The sequence below is a fragment of the Stomoxys calcitrans genome, chromosome 2 (genome assembly GCF_963082655.1).
Source record: "Stomoxys calcitrans chromosome 2, idStoCalc2.1, whole genome shotgun sequence".
In the NCBI taxonomy this organism is placed as follows: domain Eukaryota; kingdom Metazoa; phylum Arthropoda; class Insecta; order Diptera; family Muscidae; genus Stomoxys; species Stomoxys calcitrans.
The window spans coordinates 122,533,442-122,546,431 of record NC_081553.1 but is presented as its reverse complement, the minus strand read 5'-3'; the positions used below and the strand labels follow the sequence as shown (position 1 = coordinate 122,546,431).

At 38.7% G+C, this 12,990-nt stretch overlaps 3 protein-coding genes across 4 annotated transcripts; 1 reads left to right on the top strand and 2 right to left on the bottom strand.

Moving 5' to 3' along the window:
* Positions 1-1,078: 1,078 nt before the first annotated feature.
* Positions 1,079-4,440, bottom strand: LOC106082437 (scaffold protein salvador). The gene is made up of 3 exons (XM_013244943.2): positions 2,819-4,440; positions 2,307-2,754; positions 1,079-1,614 (listed from the first exon to the last, which is right to left on the bottom strand). Exons 1-3 carry the CDS (start codon positions 4,143-4,145, stop codon positions 1,446-1,448), a joined length of 1,944 nt encoding a protein of 647 aa, XP_013100397.2. The 5' UTR covers positions 4,146-4,440; the 3' UTR covers positions 1,079-1,445.
* Positions 4,441-6,663: 2,223 nt separating this feature from the next.
* LOC106082217 (ATP synthase subunit d, mitochondrial) lies at positions 6,664-7,934 on the bottom strand. Of its 2 annotated transcripts, none has more exons than XM_013244609.2 (2): positions 7,856-7,934; positions 6,664-7,436 (listed from the first exon to the last, which is right to left on the bottom strand). In XM_013244609.2, the coding sequence occupies exon 2, from the start codon at positions 7,416-7,418 to the stop codon at positions 6,882-6,884; it is 537 nt and encodes a 178-aa protein (XP_013100063.1). In that variant the 5' UTR covers positions 7,419-7,436; positions 7,856-7,934; the 3' UTR covers positions 6,664-6,881. The 2 variants fall into 2 exon arrangements, with proteins under 2 accessions (XP_013100063.1, XP_013100056.1); XM_013244602.2 differs by having other exon boundaries at positions 7,833-7,911.
* Positions 7,935-11,308: 3,374 nt separating this feature from the next.
* Positions 11,309-12,990, top strand: LOC106082227 (large ribosomal subunit protein mL55). The gene is made up of 2 exons (XM_013244622.2): positions 11,309-11,589; positions 12,798-12,990. The coding sequence occupies exons 1-2, from the start codon at positions 11,410-11,412 to the stop codon at positions 12,942-12,944; spliced, it is 327 nt and encodes a 108-aa protein (XP_013100076.1). The 5' UTR covers positions 11,309-11,409; the 3' UTR covers positions 12,945-12,990.

Here is a 12,990-nt window from a genome sequence, read left to right as displayed (position 1 = left end):
TGTGGGATCCAACTCGAACAAATTTTTTGACGGTCAAATGTTCATGCATTATTGAATGTATGCTGGTCCCACTAATGCCTAAGGTTGATTCAATCTTACGATAGAGCACTTGACGAGCTTGCAATATCAGTTGGGGCACAGCATCAATGGTTTTTGGAACAAGAACCGATTTTGAATGACCTTCACGAAATTCGCCTTGGAGTGAACTACGACCTCGGTAAAATTCGCCATACCATCGATAAACACTGGTCCTTGATGGAGCTTCATCGCCAAAAATTGAATCAAGTTCATCGATGCACGGTTGTTGAGATAAGTTGTAAAAAAATAATCGCACGAAAATGTTCACGATTTAATTTAATTTTTTGGGCGAGATGAATCTTTTAGGTTATTGTTAAACAACACAAATAGCGCTCGTATGTCAAAACGTTCTGAGTACGTTAACCTCAAAAATGTCAAACTTTACGATAGAGCTGTCAATTGGCAGATTGAAATACAAGAATTGTCCAAACCCGAAATATAAAAGGCAACCCTCGTAAAAGGCCTATTTTTTGGGGCGACGTTTTTACATTGCTTTTATGCAATATACATAGCTACAATACATACCATTTACATGGCATAGTAACTCGCAAAAGGCTCCAGCATCAGAAGGGATAACCACCGTTTTAAATTTTTCAGATGTACCCACCAGTATTCGAACTTAGGCATTCATCATCATAGGCGGATATGCTAACACAGATCGTAATTTCAAAACCGCATTTGAATTTCAATACTTTATAGGGTTTCAGATCAATGTTTTAAGGTATTAACAACGGAACGAGAGCATTACTTATTCCCTTTGGCATGAAATAAAACTTTGATCACAATTTTCGTTTCAACTGCATTAGCAAAAACATTTTTCTCAAAATAATTTTATTTTCGTAGGTTTTTTTCGTATAGAACTGATATGATAAACATGATACTGTTTTATATTAACTCCAATGAATATTATATAAATAAAGACAATAATTTTACACAAATTTAAAATTCCAAAAACGATTAATGAAAATGAATAAAAACAACGTTTTCTTAAATAACGTTAGAACTAATAATAATCGAACAATACAAATGTATAATTTACATAAATTTAAGACATGTTCGTTTAAGGCAAACTCGGTGCAATATATGTAGGTTTATTTTTAACAAAAAAATTAAATTAAAATCAATGTAGAGCTTAAGCGATAGGTTGTAAGAAAAAATGAACTAAAAATTAAAATAAATAATATTAAGGTAAATATTAATGAAGTCTGCAAGTGAGCGAGGATGTGTTGATTGATGTGTATGCGGTGGCATTGTTTAAAATCGCTCCAGTTCTGAGTCTTTCAACTTCTGCTTTCGAAAAGTTAAGGCACCAAGAACCTGGGGTTCAAGTCTTATCTATTTAAAAATATTTATATATATAAAATCTTTTACAGCTGTTGTTGATGTTGTTGTTGCTGTTGGCTAAGATGGCTGACGACATTGTTGTGGCTTGCAACATTCGGATTGGGATTTATGTTGGAGGCATTTACAGAGGCAGCATGCAATTCTTGCAAATAACGTTCCTCCCGGCGATTCTTTTCCAAAATAAGAGCACGTCTACAAATTGAATAAAACAGTTATATATTAAAAAATATAAAAACTCACAATTACATCTAAAATAAAATAGTAAATATTAAAAATGAACTCGTGTACTATTTTAATCCTCCAGTAATGCGAAATGGCGATACGCGATAACTGGAGGCAATTGTAGCCCAGAGGTTAGTATGTCAGCATATGACGCCTGGGCTTAAATACTGTCAAGAACATCTGAAAGAATTTTCAGCGTTGGCTTATTCCTTTTAATGCTGAGAACATTTGTGAGAGGTCTCCCCAAAGAGGTTTCAAACTGCGGCTCGCTGTTCGGACTCGGCTAGATAAAGGAAGTTCCTTATCATTGAAATTTAACTTGAACCGGACAGCACTGATATGTGATTGATATGTGAGAAGTTTGCCCCAGTTTCTTAATGGAATGTTTATGGGCAAATTTGCATTTGCTTACGTGGCACTGAGTGTCGCGTAAGACGTGATTAGTGTCGTGAGCATGATTTCACTCACTTACGCTCACGCACGAAGAATTATTTCACGGTCACGCACAATCACGTGGTTGGATTTGGATCTCACTCACGTATAGCATGACCCACGCGTGATTCACGCGACAACTCTTATATCGCCTTTTAAAATGTTTTTACTATTGTTCAATGGTAATTGTGATCTTACTGACATTGCATGATAAATGTTATATTTCTCACCTATAACGCTCATAAAATCCAACAATAGTACCCAACTCTTGTTTGAACAAACGAACCAACATGCCATCAAAGCACTCCAATTCCTGAAGACTAAACATATTGAACTGCAACATATGGTCTTTGGACGAGTCTGCTTCGGAGTAAACAACCAGCCATTTGGGTATCTCCTCCAATAGATAAGGGTTTGCAGGAACAAGTGCATTATGAGTATGTGTTGGTGGTGTATACGTTTCAGGACGTATAGCCTTTGGAGGTTCCGCTGATGTGGTGTACACATAATATGATGTAAGACAGGGGTGCTGCCGTTGGCATTGGCCTGTGTATTGATTTTCATAGTAAGTACCGTGCACCTTGGAAACAACGGTGCGCCAACCTACAGGCAGACCCTCACGTTCAAGTGGATGGGACCAATGTGTTGTATGGGCATTATGGTCTACATAATATTTTCCTAGCAAAAAGAGAAAAATTGGACATTAGTGTATTTCCATATTAAATTTGGTTTCAATACTTACGCCCGTGCAACGTGTAGTGTGTAGCCCAACCGGGAGGCAATGGCAGTTCTTCATCCAGAGATTGTTGCGAAGGATGCTTGTGTAGCTGCTGTGACGTTGGTGTGCTCGATGAATTATGATTGTTATTTGCGGTGTTCTGATACAATGACTGCATTGATGATGATGAATTCGCTTGGGCAAGGTTATGTTTATGGGGTGTGGCACGAGAGCTAGTACTGAGATCATATGAAGACATCATTTGGTTGTGGCTGTGACTGCTTGAGGTGGGAGAGAGGTGTTGCGAAGTTTGATGATGCGGAATTTGATGATTGCTTTGATGCGTATAATTAATATTACTGGCCATTGAGGTGGTGTTACTGTATATGGGAGACTCGGAACGATTTCCATGCGTAGACAATGACATTTGCGACATAGCATGAACAGGAGGCACTAAAGAGTTCGAAACCCTATAGGGATTCTCATAGATCGGATATGACTCCGATGAGTAGCTCTGGGCCAAAGGCGGATGATGAGGCTGCTGTTGCTGCTGCTGATGTTGCTGTTGCTGTTGCGTTTGTTGCTGATGTTGATAGTGGTGTGGAGGTGTATGAGGTCTGGGCGTAACACCACGCGGCAACTGTAACATGTTCGATTGGAAAGAATCTAAACGGTCACGCATCATATTGGCGTGCCCATCAAAAGAGTTGGCATGTTTTTGATTGGACGAATAGCTGCGTTGAAAGTAACTCGACTGTGAGTGCTGAAGCGGAGAGGAGGATCGCATTCGATCAATTTGCTCGATATTAACATAATTACTATTGTTATTGTTCACAAAGTTATTGTGACCGCTTGGCATGTCCAAACTGTTCGTAGAGTAATACGAATGAGAGGCAACAACGGGCGCATGTTGGTATTGTTGCTGGTGATGCATGTTATGATGCAGGCGCGTGGCTTGCATCGGTTGAGGCGACTGTTGGGGCAAGGTGGAACGCATCGAATTGGTCGATGGAGGCAACTGGGACTTTGCCCTCCTAGCATGATAGTAGTCGGGCTGGGTGTCCGTATAGGTGTTTCTGCTTACGCTACCGGAACGCCCGCGCCCCGAGAGCGTACCTCCCACCCCACCATCACAGCTGGGCGACGCCGAAGCACAACGTTGTAAGGTTTTCGATTTTTGCTTCGTTCTCTCATCGAAAGACCACACATTTATGACCGGTATTTCGGGAGGCGTGTCCTTTTTCACATACTTCCCTACAACGCCCTCTTTGTGTGCTGCTGCTGTCTTATCTTTGTTTCGGCGAGAGAGCATCGGCTTTCGATTACACAGCAAAATTGTTAAGTAGTTCATGCAACATCCAGTGATGGAAGTCGCAGAGAAAATAAATCCAATGGACAATAGTTGCCAAAAAAAATGAGATGAGTTCCAAAATAACAAAAATGATGCGACGGAAGGGCAAATTAAAAACTATCTTTGTCGAGTGAAATTTCCCTTTCTTCTCGTCAGGCACTTCTCTTGATCGGTATTATGGGTATAAAAATAACATCACTTGCTACACAAAGCATTTAACAAAAGATTTTTCGATTTCACGACATAAAATTAAAAATAAAACCCAAAAAATAAAATGATCGAATGAACAGCTGTTGAGCACAGGGATATAAAAGTCGATTTTCCACTAATCGATTATTCGATATTTTGCGGTAAAAAGTCGCAGTCGATTCTTAGTGGTTAAAAATAGGGGCATCTCCGATTTAGATGAAATTTGGTATGAAGATGTGGATTGACCCGAGAAATACGAATCTGAATTTAGATTTTGGGGCACTCGACATCCCACACGGATATCAGATTCATGTTCCTAGGGCCAATCTACATTTATATATATAATTTCAGCGAAATAGTAGGTGCTCGATATAAATTGCATTTTACCAGCCAGTCTTGAAATTAAAAGGCCAAACTTCTTCCATATGTCAAACTATTCACAGATGCCTCCTTCAAACCTGAGGGTTGGTACTCTATTCGTCTTTTCACGTGAACAACTGTTAACGGATCGTGAAGACGAGTCTATTACTGAATGGAAGCAAGCAGGAGGTCAGTATAGCGTTCGGTATCATAACAGGACACAAGGACTGCGAGCTCACTTATGCAAAATAGGTGCGGCAAGTAGTAGCATGTGTAGGGCATGTGGGGAAGATGATGAGACGTTGCAGCATTTCTTATGTGATTGCACGGTTTTTGACATGAACATACTTAGAGACGTGGTATGGAAAACAATTAGGGATTTTGTAAGTAGCACGGAATTCCTGACTTAGATTTTCTTTAGCGATATTACTTCTTAGTATTTAGAGCGCACAACAAGCCGATTACGAGCTGGCTGAGGATAACAGGCTTATGTTGTTGTTCTAGCAGTTGTTGTTCTGAGGAGGCAGCCCTTGCCGATGAAAGACTCCATCGGGCCAATCCGGTACGTACAACCGGCTACCAGGCAATTATAGCCTCTTAAAGTGATGAAATAAAAAAAATGTTGTAAGTCCATAACTTAAACCATCGCATCTCTAAAGGACGTATATCTGAATTCAAAATTCTCAACCTTAGGCTCAGTAGTTAAAAATTCACCTGTTGAATGCACTGAAACACAAAGATCCCAGGGAATTGTAGCTTACACATTCTAAGGGCGCTGAAATCTGTAGGTGTGCCTCAGGCGAGGCATGTACGATGATTTTTCGAGATGGAGCCCAAAAGGCATCGGATGACAGATAGTCATGTGGTGAGGGCAATCGAGGCCAACAATACCAGATTGTAGTCCAATCTAAACTTGAAGAAGTTTACAGCTTTGCTGTGGTTGGCTAGAACAGAAGTCTCAGTCATTACGTCCGTCATGATAAGTCACTGTCTGATTGGAAAAAATCGTCATTCTTTGAGGTCTTGTCTGATCTGCAAATGTAAACATGCTCAAGTTTATGGTCCTTTTAAGGCGATATGAAAATTAGCCAAATTCTTAACTGAGGAATTTACTAGGCAAGATTTTGGCTTTTGAGTTAGTAAACAATATACATTTTTCCTTATCAATACAAGGATTTTGTTTTCTCAACAGAAGAAAAAACAAGAGACATTTTTTTTAAATTATAAACCAATCTGTACACAGGAAAAAATACAATGAAAATTGTTTCAACTAATAATTTAATTAAAATTAAAATTTTTTTAATTAAAAAATTTATTGAATTAATCATTTTTTTATTGGTTCCGGATTTTTTCAATCAAAATATTTTTAGTTGAATCTGAATCTTGATAGATTAAAAATTTCAATCAAAATATTGATTCAAAAATTTTTAGTTGAATATGAATCTTGATTGAAATGTTAGTCATTTTCAATTAAAAAGTAATTGATTCACGAAATTTAGCATGAATTGTTTTGTTACTGATCTAAACATATCTGCAAGATTAAGATAAAGCTCTAATATACATATATAAATTACCCGAATTTATAATTGTAGGGTATAATATAGTCGGCTCCGCCAGACTTTTGCCTTTCCTTACTGTTTATTTTTTTCTGTGTACGGAAAGAAAATATAAGCTTCGTATGAACCATGATCTGTATGACTTTAATAAAAGTAAACTAATCAAAATACGATTTCATCGCTAAGTTACGTTATCCGTATAAATGAAGATGGGACAGCAAAAACTTTTTCATATTTTCTTGTATTAGAAATTTTATGAATATAGACAATTTTAGTCCCAACGTGGTTTTCAAACAGTTAAATATCCTTTTTCAATTATCTATTTTGGTATTTGCCACTGCCGGCCATTGAATTTAAATGTACACAATTGCAATTAATCATCTTCAAATGTTTTATCAAGCCATCTAATCAAATAGAGTTTTGAGTTATTTTATTTTGGATGTTATATTATCGTAGATTCAATTACATCTCATCAAAAAATCGAATATTTTCCTAAACATAGAGAGTATATCACTTTTTCAATTTTAAAAATTATACGAGCAGCAATTTCCTCTCTAAATCGAAACAATAGAACTTAAAATCTACACCCATGTTTGCATTAGTACTTGATAAAAACTGGCCGAAGCTGAAGTTAATGATCATGGGCGGCTCTGGCAGCTTCCATTTCCTTGGAGACATAGCCAACTTGGTCCTCTGGGGTGTGGGGCCAGAATGTGGGACGATTGACGGAATCCAAAGCCAAATCGGGGAATGCATCGCGGTAATCTTCCATGGTCATTTGATCGAATGGCAACAAGGATTTCAAATGGTTCATTTCCTTTTGCAATTGGGCGATGCGTTGATCAGAGGTCTTCTTGAAGTTATCAATTTCCGATTTGGTTTCTTTGGCCTGAGCATCAACCTGGGCTGAGACATTGTCAGCTGGGTAGGGAACCTTGACGGCTTCGTATTGCTTTTGGAAGCTGTCAACTAAGCCGGGAATGGGGATCAACTTCTTGTAGTGAGCCCAATCGATTTTTGGTGGGTTTTCTGGATTGGCCAAAACAGCGCGCATGTAAACATCCGACTTGGATTTGAAAGCAGCGAAGTTGGCTTTTTGGTTTGGAGGGACACGCTCGGCCAAAGCAGCCCAGTTAATGGAGGATTGAGCAACGCGACGTGCTGCCATTTTTCAAAATTTCAAAGGCTATAAAGGAAAAAGAAGAAGGCAAATTTAGTTCCATCAAAATAAGTGAGGTTATGTAATTAGATTAAAAATATATATATTCTCCACTTTAGGATTGCTTATGTAGATAAACCCACTAACAAAACACATTCCCCAACCTATCAAAAACTTTTAGGCAACAAAATAATGTACAATTTGCCTAATTTCCTTATGAAGCCGTTGACAATTATGTAATTTTACGCAAGGGAACTGAAAGAACTTGACAGCTGCATTGCCGCAAAATCCTTCTTTTTCTAGCATTATAGAAAAACTCTTGTGTGCCACCTATTATTCTTTTGAAAGTTTTGTGGAATATTTAACAGTAAAAATTGGCCTGGGTTGTAAAAGAAAATATCAAAAAACACAATAAATTATTACCGAAGAGGTTTTTTTACACTCACACAACTTGAAGAGACCACTGACAACTGCAACAGAGTCCAAAGCTGATATGTTGTAGTACGCCGTTACGCCGCTTTTGATGTAGGTTGCTCGCTATCAGCCTAAATCATTTTGCGAGCGCAACAGCGCCTAATGTCTACGATCGGTTTGGTTCAACTGCAATATCCTCGTTCCTCACCGATGTCTCCGAAACAATTATACTGTTTACATTTAAATACTATTTGGACAATGTTTCTTAATTGGAAAATATGGGCAAAGTGCAGTTTACGGGGAAAGTGGCAAGTACACGTCCCACTAAATTGACCCCAGGAACACGAATATGAAATCAATTTTTGGGGCTCGGACCTGGGGACCCAAAACGTGCCTTCCCTCTCATTAACTAAAAAAACGCTGCAGGCGAAAATTTGTTTCAAAAACAATCACACTATTTATTTTTAGACAAAAAATATTCGCCTTTAACCGCTACTTTCAAAAAAAAAAATTAAAAAAAGTAACGCGACTTTTTTGAAAATCTTTTTTGCCTATTTGCATTTTCAAAATATGTCATATTCGTGTTCTGCGAAAAATGTCCTTTTATTTGAGTACTACATATCAATGTTCCTGGTGTCATTTTAGGGAGGTATGCAAGAAATAAAATTTTTGCGTTTTTGCCCGTAAATTGCACCTCAGCCCTAAACAGCCCTACATCCAGAGTATTTTTTTCTCAAAATAATAGAGCAAATGCAAAAATTCAAAGTTTGGTTTCAATTAATACACCACCTCCCGTTGGCAGAGCAGATTGAAGGCTCCAGGTTTTGCATGGTATGCCTCCAGCGACATGTAAGCTAAGTTTTCAGGACCAGGCCCAAAGGACAACGGATGAAAGATGGTCACAAAGAGGTCGCTGTGAGTATTCCAAAACTATGTGGACTAATCTTGACTTGGAGAGGTTTACCGCTTTGCTGCCGCAAGCTAGAACAGACATCTCAGTCATTGCGTCCGTCATAACAGGTCACTGTCTAATCGAAAAACATTCTGCCAAACTGAAGGTTGCCAGCAACGACTTTTGCAGAGACTATAGAACACCTTCTGTGTGTGTGTCCCGCACGAGCAGTTAGATGGTGTTCCACTTAAGGTGCTAATTTCTTTGAGAACCTGTCTGATTTAATGGATGTGAACATCCGCAAGTTGTTGGGCTTTTTAAAGAGTTCTTAATGATTCAACGGTAGGAACTAGAAGGCATCTTCTTTCTTCTGTTCCTGTGGTATGACAATGCACAAAAACGTCTAAGTGATTTTTATGGCATACTGCCACTTAAACCTAACTCAACCTAGCCTAGCAAGCCGTAATTTCTTTGGGATCGGACCAAATCCCTATAATACTTGCCATCGACCAATTATTCGACTTCGTAACCTCTAAGCGCCGGACGTTTATCAGTCTGAAGAAGGCCGATTGGATCGGCTTCAGAGAGCTGACACCCCTCTCAAATGTGCTAGCTGCCAAGAGGAAATTCCGAGATATCATTAACGCAGCAGTCGTTCGCTTTGTACCGGCCGGTCTAATACCCCAAGTGCCGTCCAATTTCCCGGCGTAGGTAGTGGTACTCGCAGACGAGCGTGATGCGATTCGTTGCTCGGACCGCATTAACTTCAGAATCAGCGAGCTGAATATGGAAATAAACAGGGTAGTCAACGAACATAAGCGAAATTTTTGACTGGAACACTTGGAGCTATATAACTTAGGTAACCGGTTTAGGCAAACTGTGGTTAACAGTAGACCACAGTTCTCTCGAGCCCCGGTTGACGGGATGACTGATCCGAAGATATACGCCAGGTTGGTCGACCGTCAATTAACTGTGCATCACGAGAGTGACAGGGCCTGGAGGGGAAGCATTCGTCGTATCCGTAGTCTCCGAGCCAATGGACAGCCATCACAATTTACAGTGGGCGAAGTTACGAATGTCGTCCGTGGTGCCAAATCATCTTAGGCGCTAGGCCCCTACGGAATCTCTACAGTGATAATGAAGAATCTGGATCCACCTGGAGTTGAGTACTTTACTACTGTTCTCAACCTGTCTTTGAACACTCTTATAATACCCGTTGTCTGGAAAATGGGCAAAGTGATCCAGCTACTGAAGCCTTGAAAGGACCCGAGTAAAAGGGAGTCGTACAGATCGATCTCCCTTCTCTCACCAGCAGCCAAGACGCTTGAGGGACTACTCTTTTCGAACCTCGTCGGAGAATTCCCATTCGCCAAGCATCAGAATGGATTTCGAAGACTGCATAGCACAACAACTGCTTTGTATGCTATCACCGCACACATTTGCCGTGGCTTCAATCAGCCCAGGCCATGTGATAGGGCGGTCCTCGTGCCACCTGACCTATCGAAAACATTCACACTGTCAGCCATGGCAAATTATTTCAGGGCATCGCCAACACGTCCCTCCAGCCAGGCCTGAAACGCTGGGTCGCGAATTAATTATTAATTAATTTAGTTCTGCAGTTTTACAAAATGTCTTGGATGAATTGCCCCGCCCAGAAAATTAATATAACCAGAATTAAAAAAGACTTAAAATTTACCTATTCCTCTTTCAGACGTCGAAATTACATATTCATCCGATAATGTAACACAAATATTAAATGTTATGAACGATCTTAATACTGAGGAAGAAAAAAAGATCACAACAATACTTTCCGATACGCTGTATTGTCTCATTGTGGAATTATAGATATGACAAATGTCATAGATAAGATGAATCTGATGATGATATTTCAGATGAATCTGATGATGATATTTCAGGTGAATCTGATGATGATATTTCGCCCCAAACATAGCTTTATGTCTTTAAATTTTATTTGATTATTTTCTATTAAAAATTACTATTTTTGCATAAAATTCTTAGCCTATGTCCGTCTGGGTTCGAATCCTGGCGAGACCATCAGAAAAAAATTGTCAGCGGTGGCTTTCCCGTCCTAACGCTGGCAACATTTGTGGGGTACTATGCCATGTAGAAATTCTCTCCAAAGAGGTGTCGCACTGCGGCACGCCGTGCGGACTCGGCTATAAAAAGGAGGACTCTTATCATTGAGCTTAAAGTTTAAATCGGACTGCATTCATTGATATGTGAGAAGTTTGCCCCTGTTCCTTAGTGGAATGCTCATGGACAAAAAATGTGTAAAAACTGCAAAAAAAATTGATGCCTCTGATTTCGGATAATCGAGCTTCGACTGTATTATTATCATTGAAGTTTTTGTAGTGTTTTAAAAACGTAATTGCGAATGTAATGTTTTCAACTGTGAAAAACGAACGTAGCATCAGCCATTAAAGGGTTTTCAAATAATATTATAATTTCAAATGAAGTCTGTTTTATAGTTACGTGACCCCATGTAACATACCAATTCACATAGCGTTACCATGATACGTTTTTAACTAATTAGTTCCAGTGTTTCTATTCCATTTTGTTTTATTCTTTTTTACTCGTTTTCCAAACCAGCTGTTATGCTTGTTCATACGATTTCGTAACAAAATTTTTAGAAATTTGTGATTTAAGATAATTTTATATTAAAATTCTTAAAAGATGTTACTGAAGTACATCCCACCAGTTATTCAACAACATATGAGACAGATTTCATCTTCATCTGCCGCTGTAACAAGGATTCATCGATCAATTTACGCACGACAATATCCAACAGTTGTTGTTTTGCCGGATGGATCCACAGTTAATATACGATACGAAGAACCAAGAAAGATTGTTAAGGTGAGTATTTAGTGAGAAATATTCTTTTCACCTAAAACAACTACAACATGACGGGTGTTTTAAATGAAAATCCGGTATAACTAGTCGACATAGGCACAAATATTACTTAGCGTTTCCATTTTTGTTCACGCAAGGATAAGCAGATTTTGCGGCGAATAAATAACCATCTGCAGTCCATATTTGGAGTTAATACATGTAGCTGTCCAAACGCTAAATCCCACGGGAAGAATGTTCTCTAACTGAACATTTGGATGGAGCCCTAAAAATGTAATCAAATTTTTTAATGGGAATCTTTAAAAAAAAATGCCACTTTTAACTGTCGCAGATTTATCAACGAAATGTCTGAACAGTGGAAAATTCAGCTGTTGCTGTTGCTAAACTACAGCGATATTACAGAGAATTGAAGAGCAGATAAGCTGACAAAACTTGAAACGTCTTACACATTCTATGAGAGCTTTGGAAGTGCCTCCAGTGCAGAGATGGCCACACATGTCTCGTGCACCAATTTTCTAAGCTAATGGTTAGGTTTTTGTATACATAAGCTCTTGCCACATTAAGCCAGTTCTTCAATAGAAGGGCGGAATTGTCACTGATATTCGAGGGGAAATGTACGATATGAATGGCAATACTTTGATAAAAAAAAGCCGAATGGCCACTAATGTCCGATGAGGAATGTAAAGGTCCCAAGCTTTATGTTGGACTATATTCTGCTTATGTGGCCCACATCGCTTTGTTCTTGTTAGCTAGAGTACAGGTTCTATTTGTCAATTCAATCATGATAATTTACATCCTGATAGCCTTAAGCTGTTTCAAGTATTTGTTCAATAATGAGGTAACTATTTTTGAAGAGGTGTCCGAACACAAAAACATTGAGCGGCACCTTCGCAAAGAAGGTCGATAAGTGAGATGGTCCAAACTCATGACTATAGCGCCATAGGCTGTAATACCTACATTGGCCTCTAATATACAGTAAAAATAGGTAAAATAGGTTCAACCAAATCAAACTGCATTTTTGTGTAAGGTTTGTTGGGAAGAAAGCGAACCCCTCGAGAAACCAAATTTGTCTGCCTCTTAGCAAAAAGATCTTTTATTAGCATATACCTGTCTATTTTGTATTCTAACGTACTTTTCATTGTCTCTCATTTGTTGTAAGAAACTAATTAACTTGGCCAAAAATTATGTTTTCTCTTTTTTTTTTTTAATTCTAGCTGCCACTGGATTTAAGTACACTTACCGAAGCCGAACGTAAAGCTCGCTTGGAAGCTCGTAAGCCGCGTCGAAAAATTAACATCGTTGAAGAAGTGGAAGATAATTTCAATGCCAAGAAATACATGAAATATATTAAGAAGAAATAGATTAAAATAAGAAAAACGATTAAAGAATAATACATAGTTAAACTTA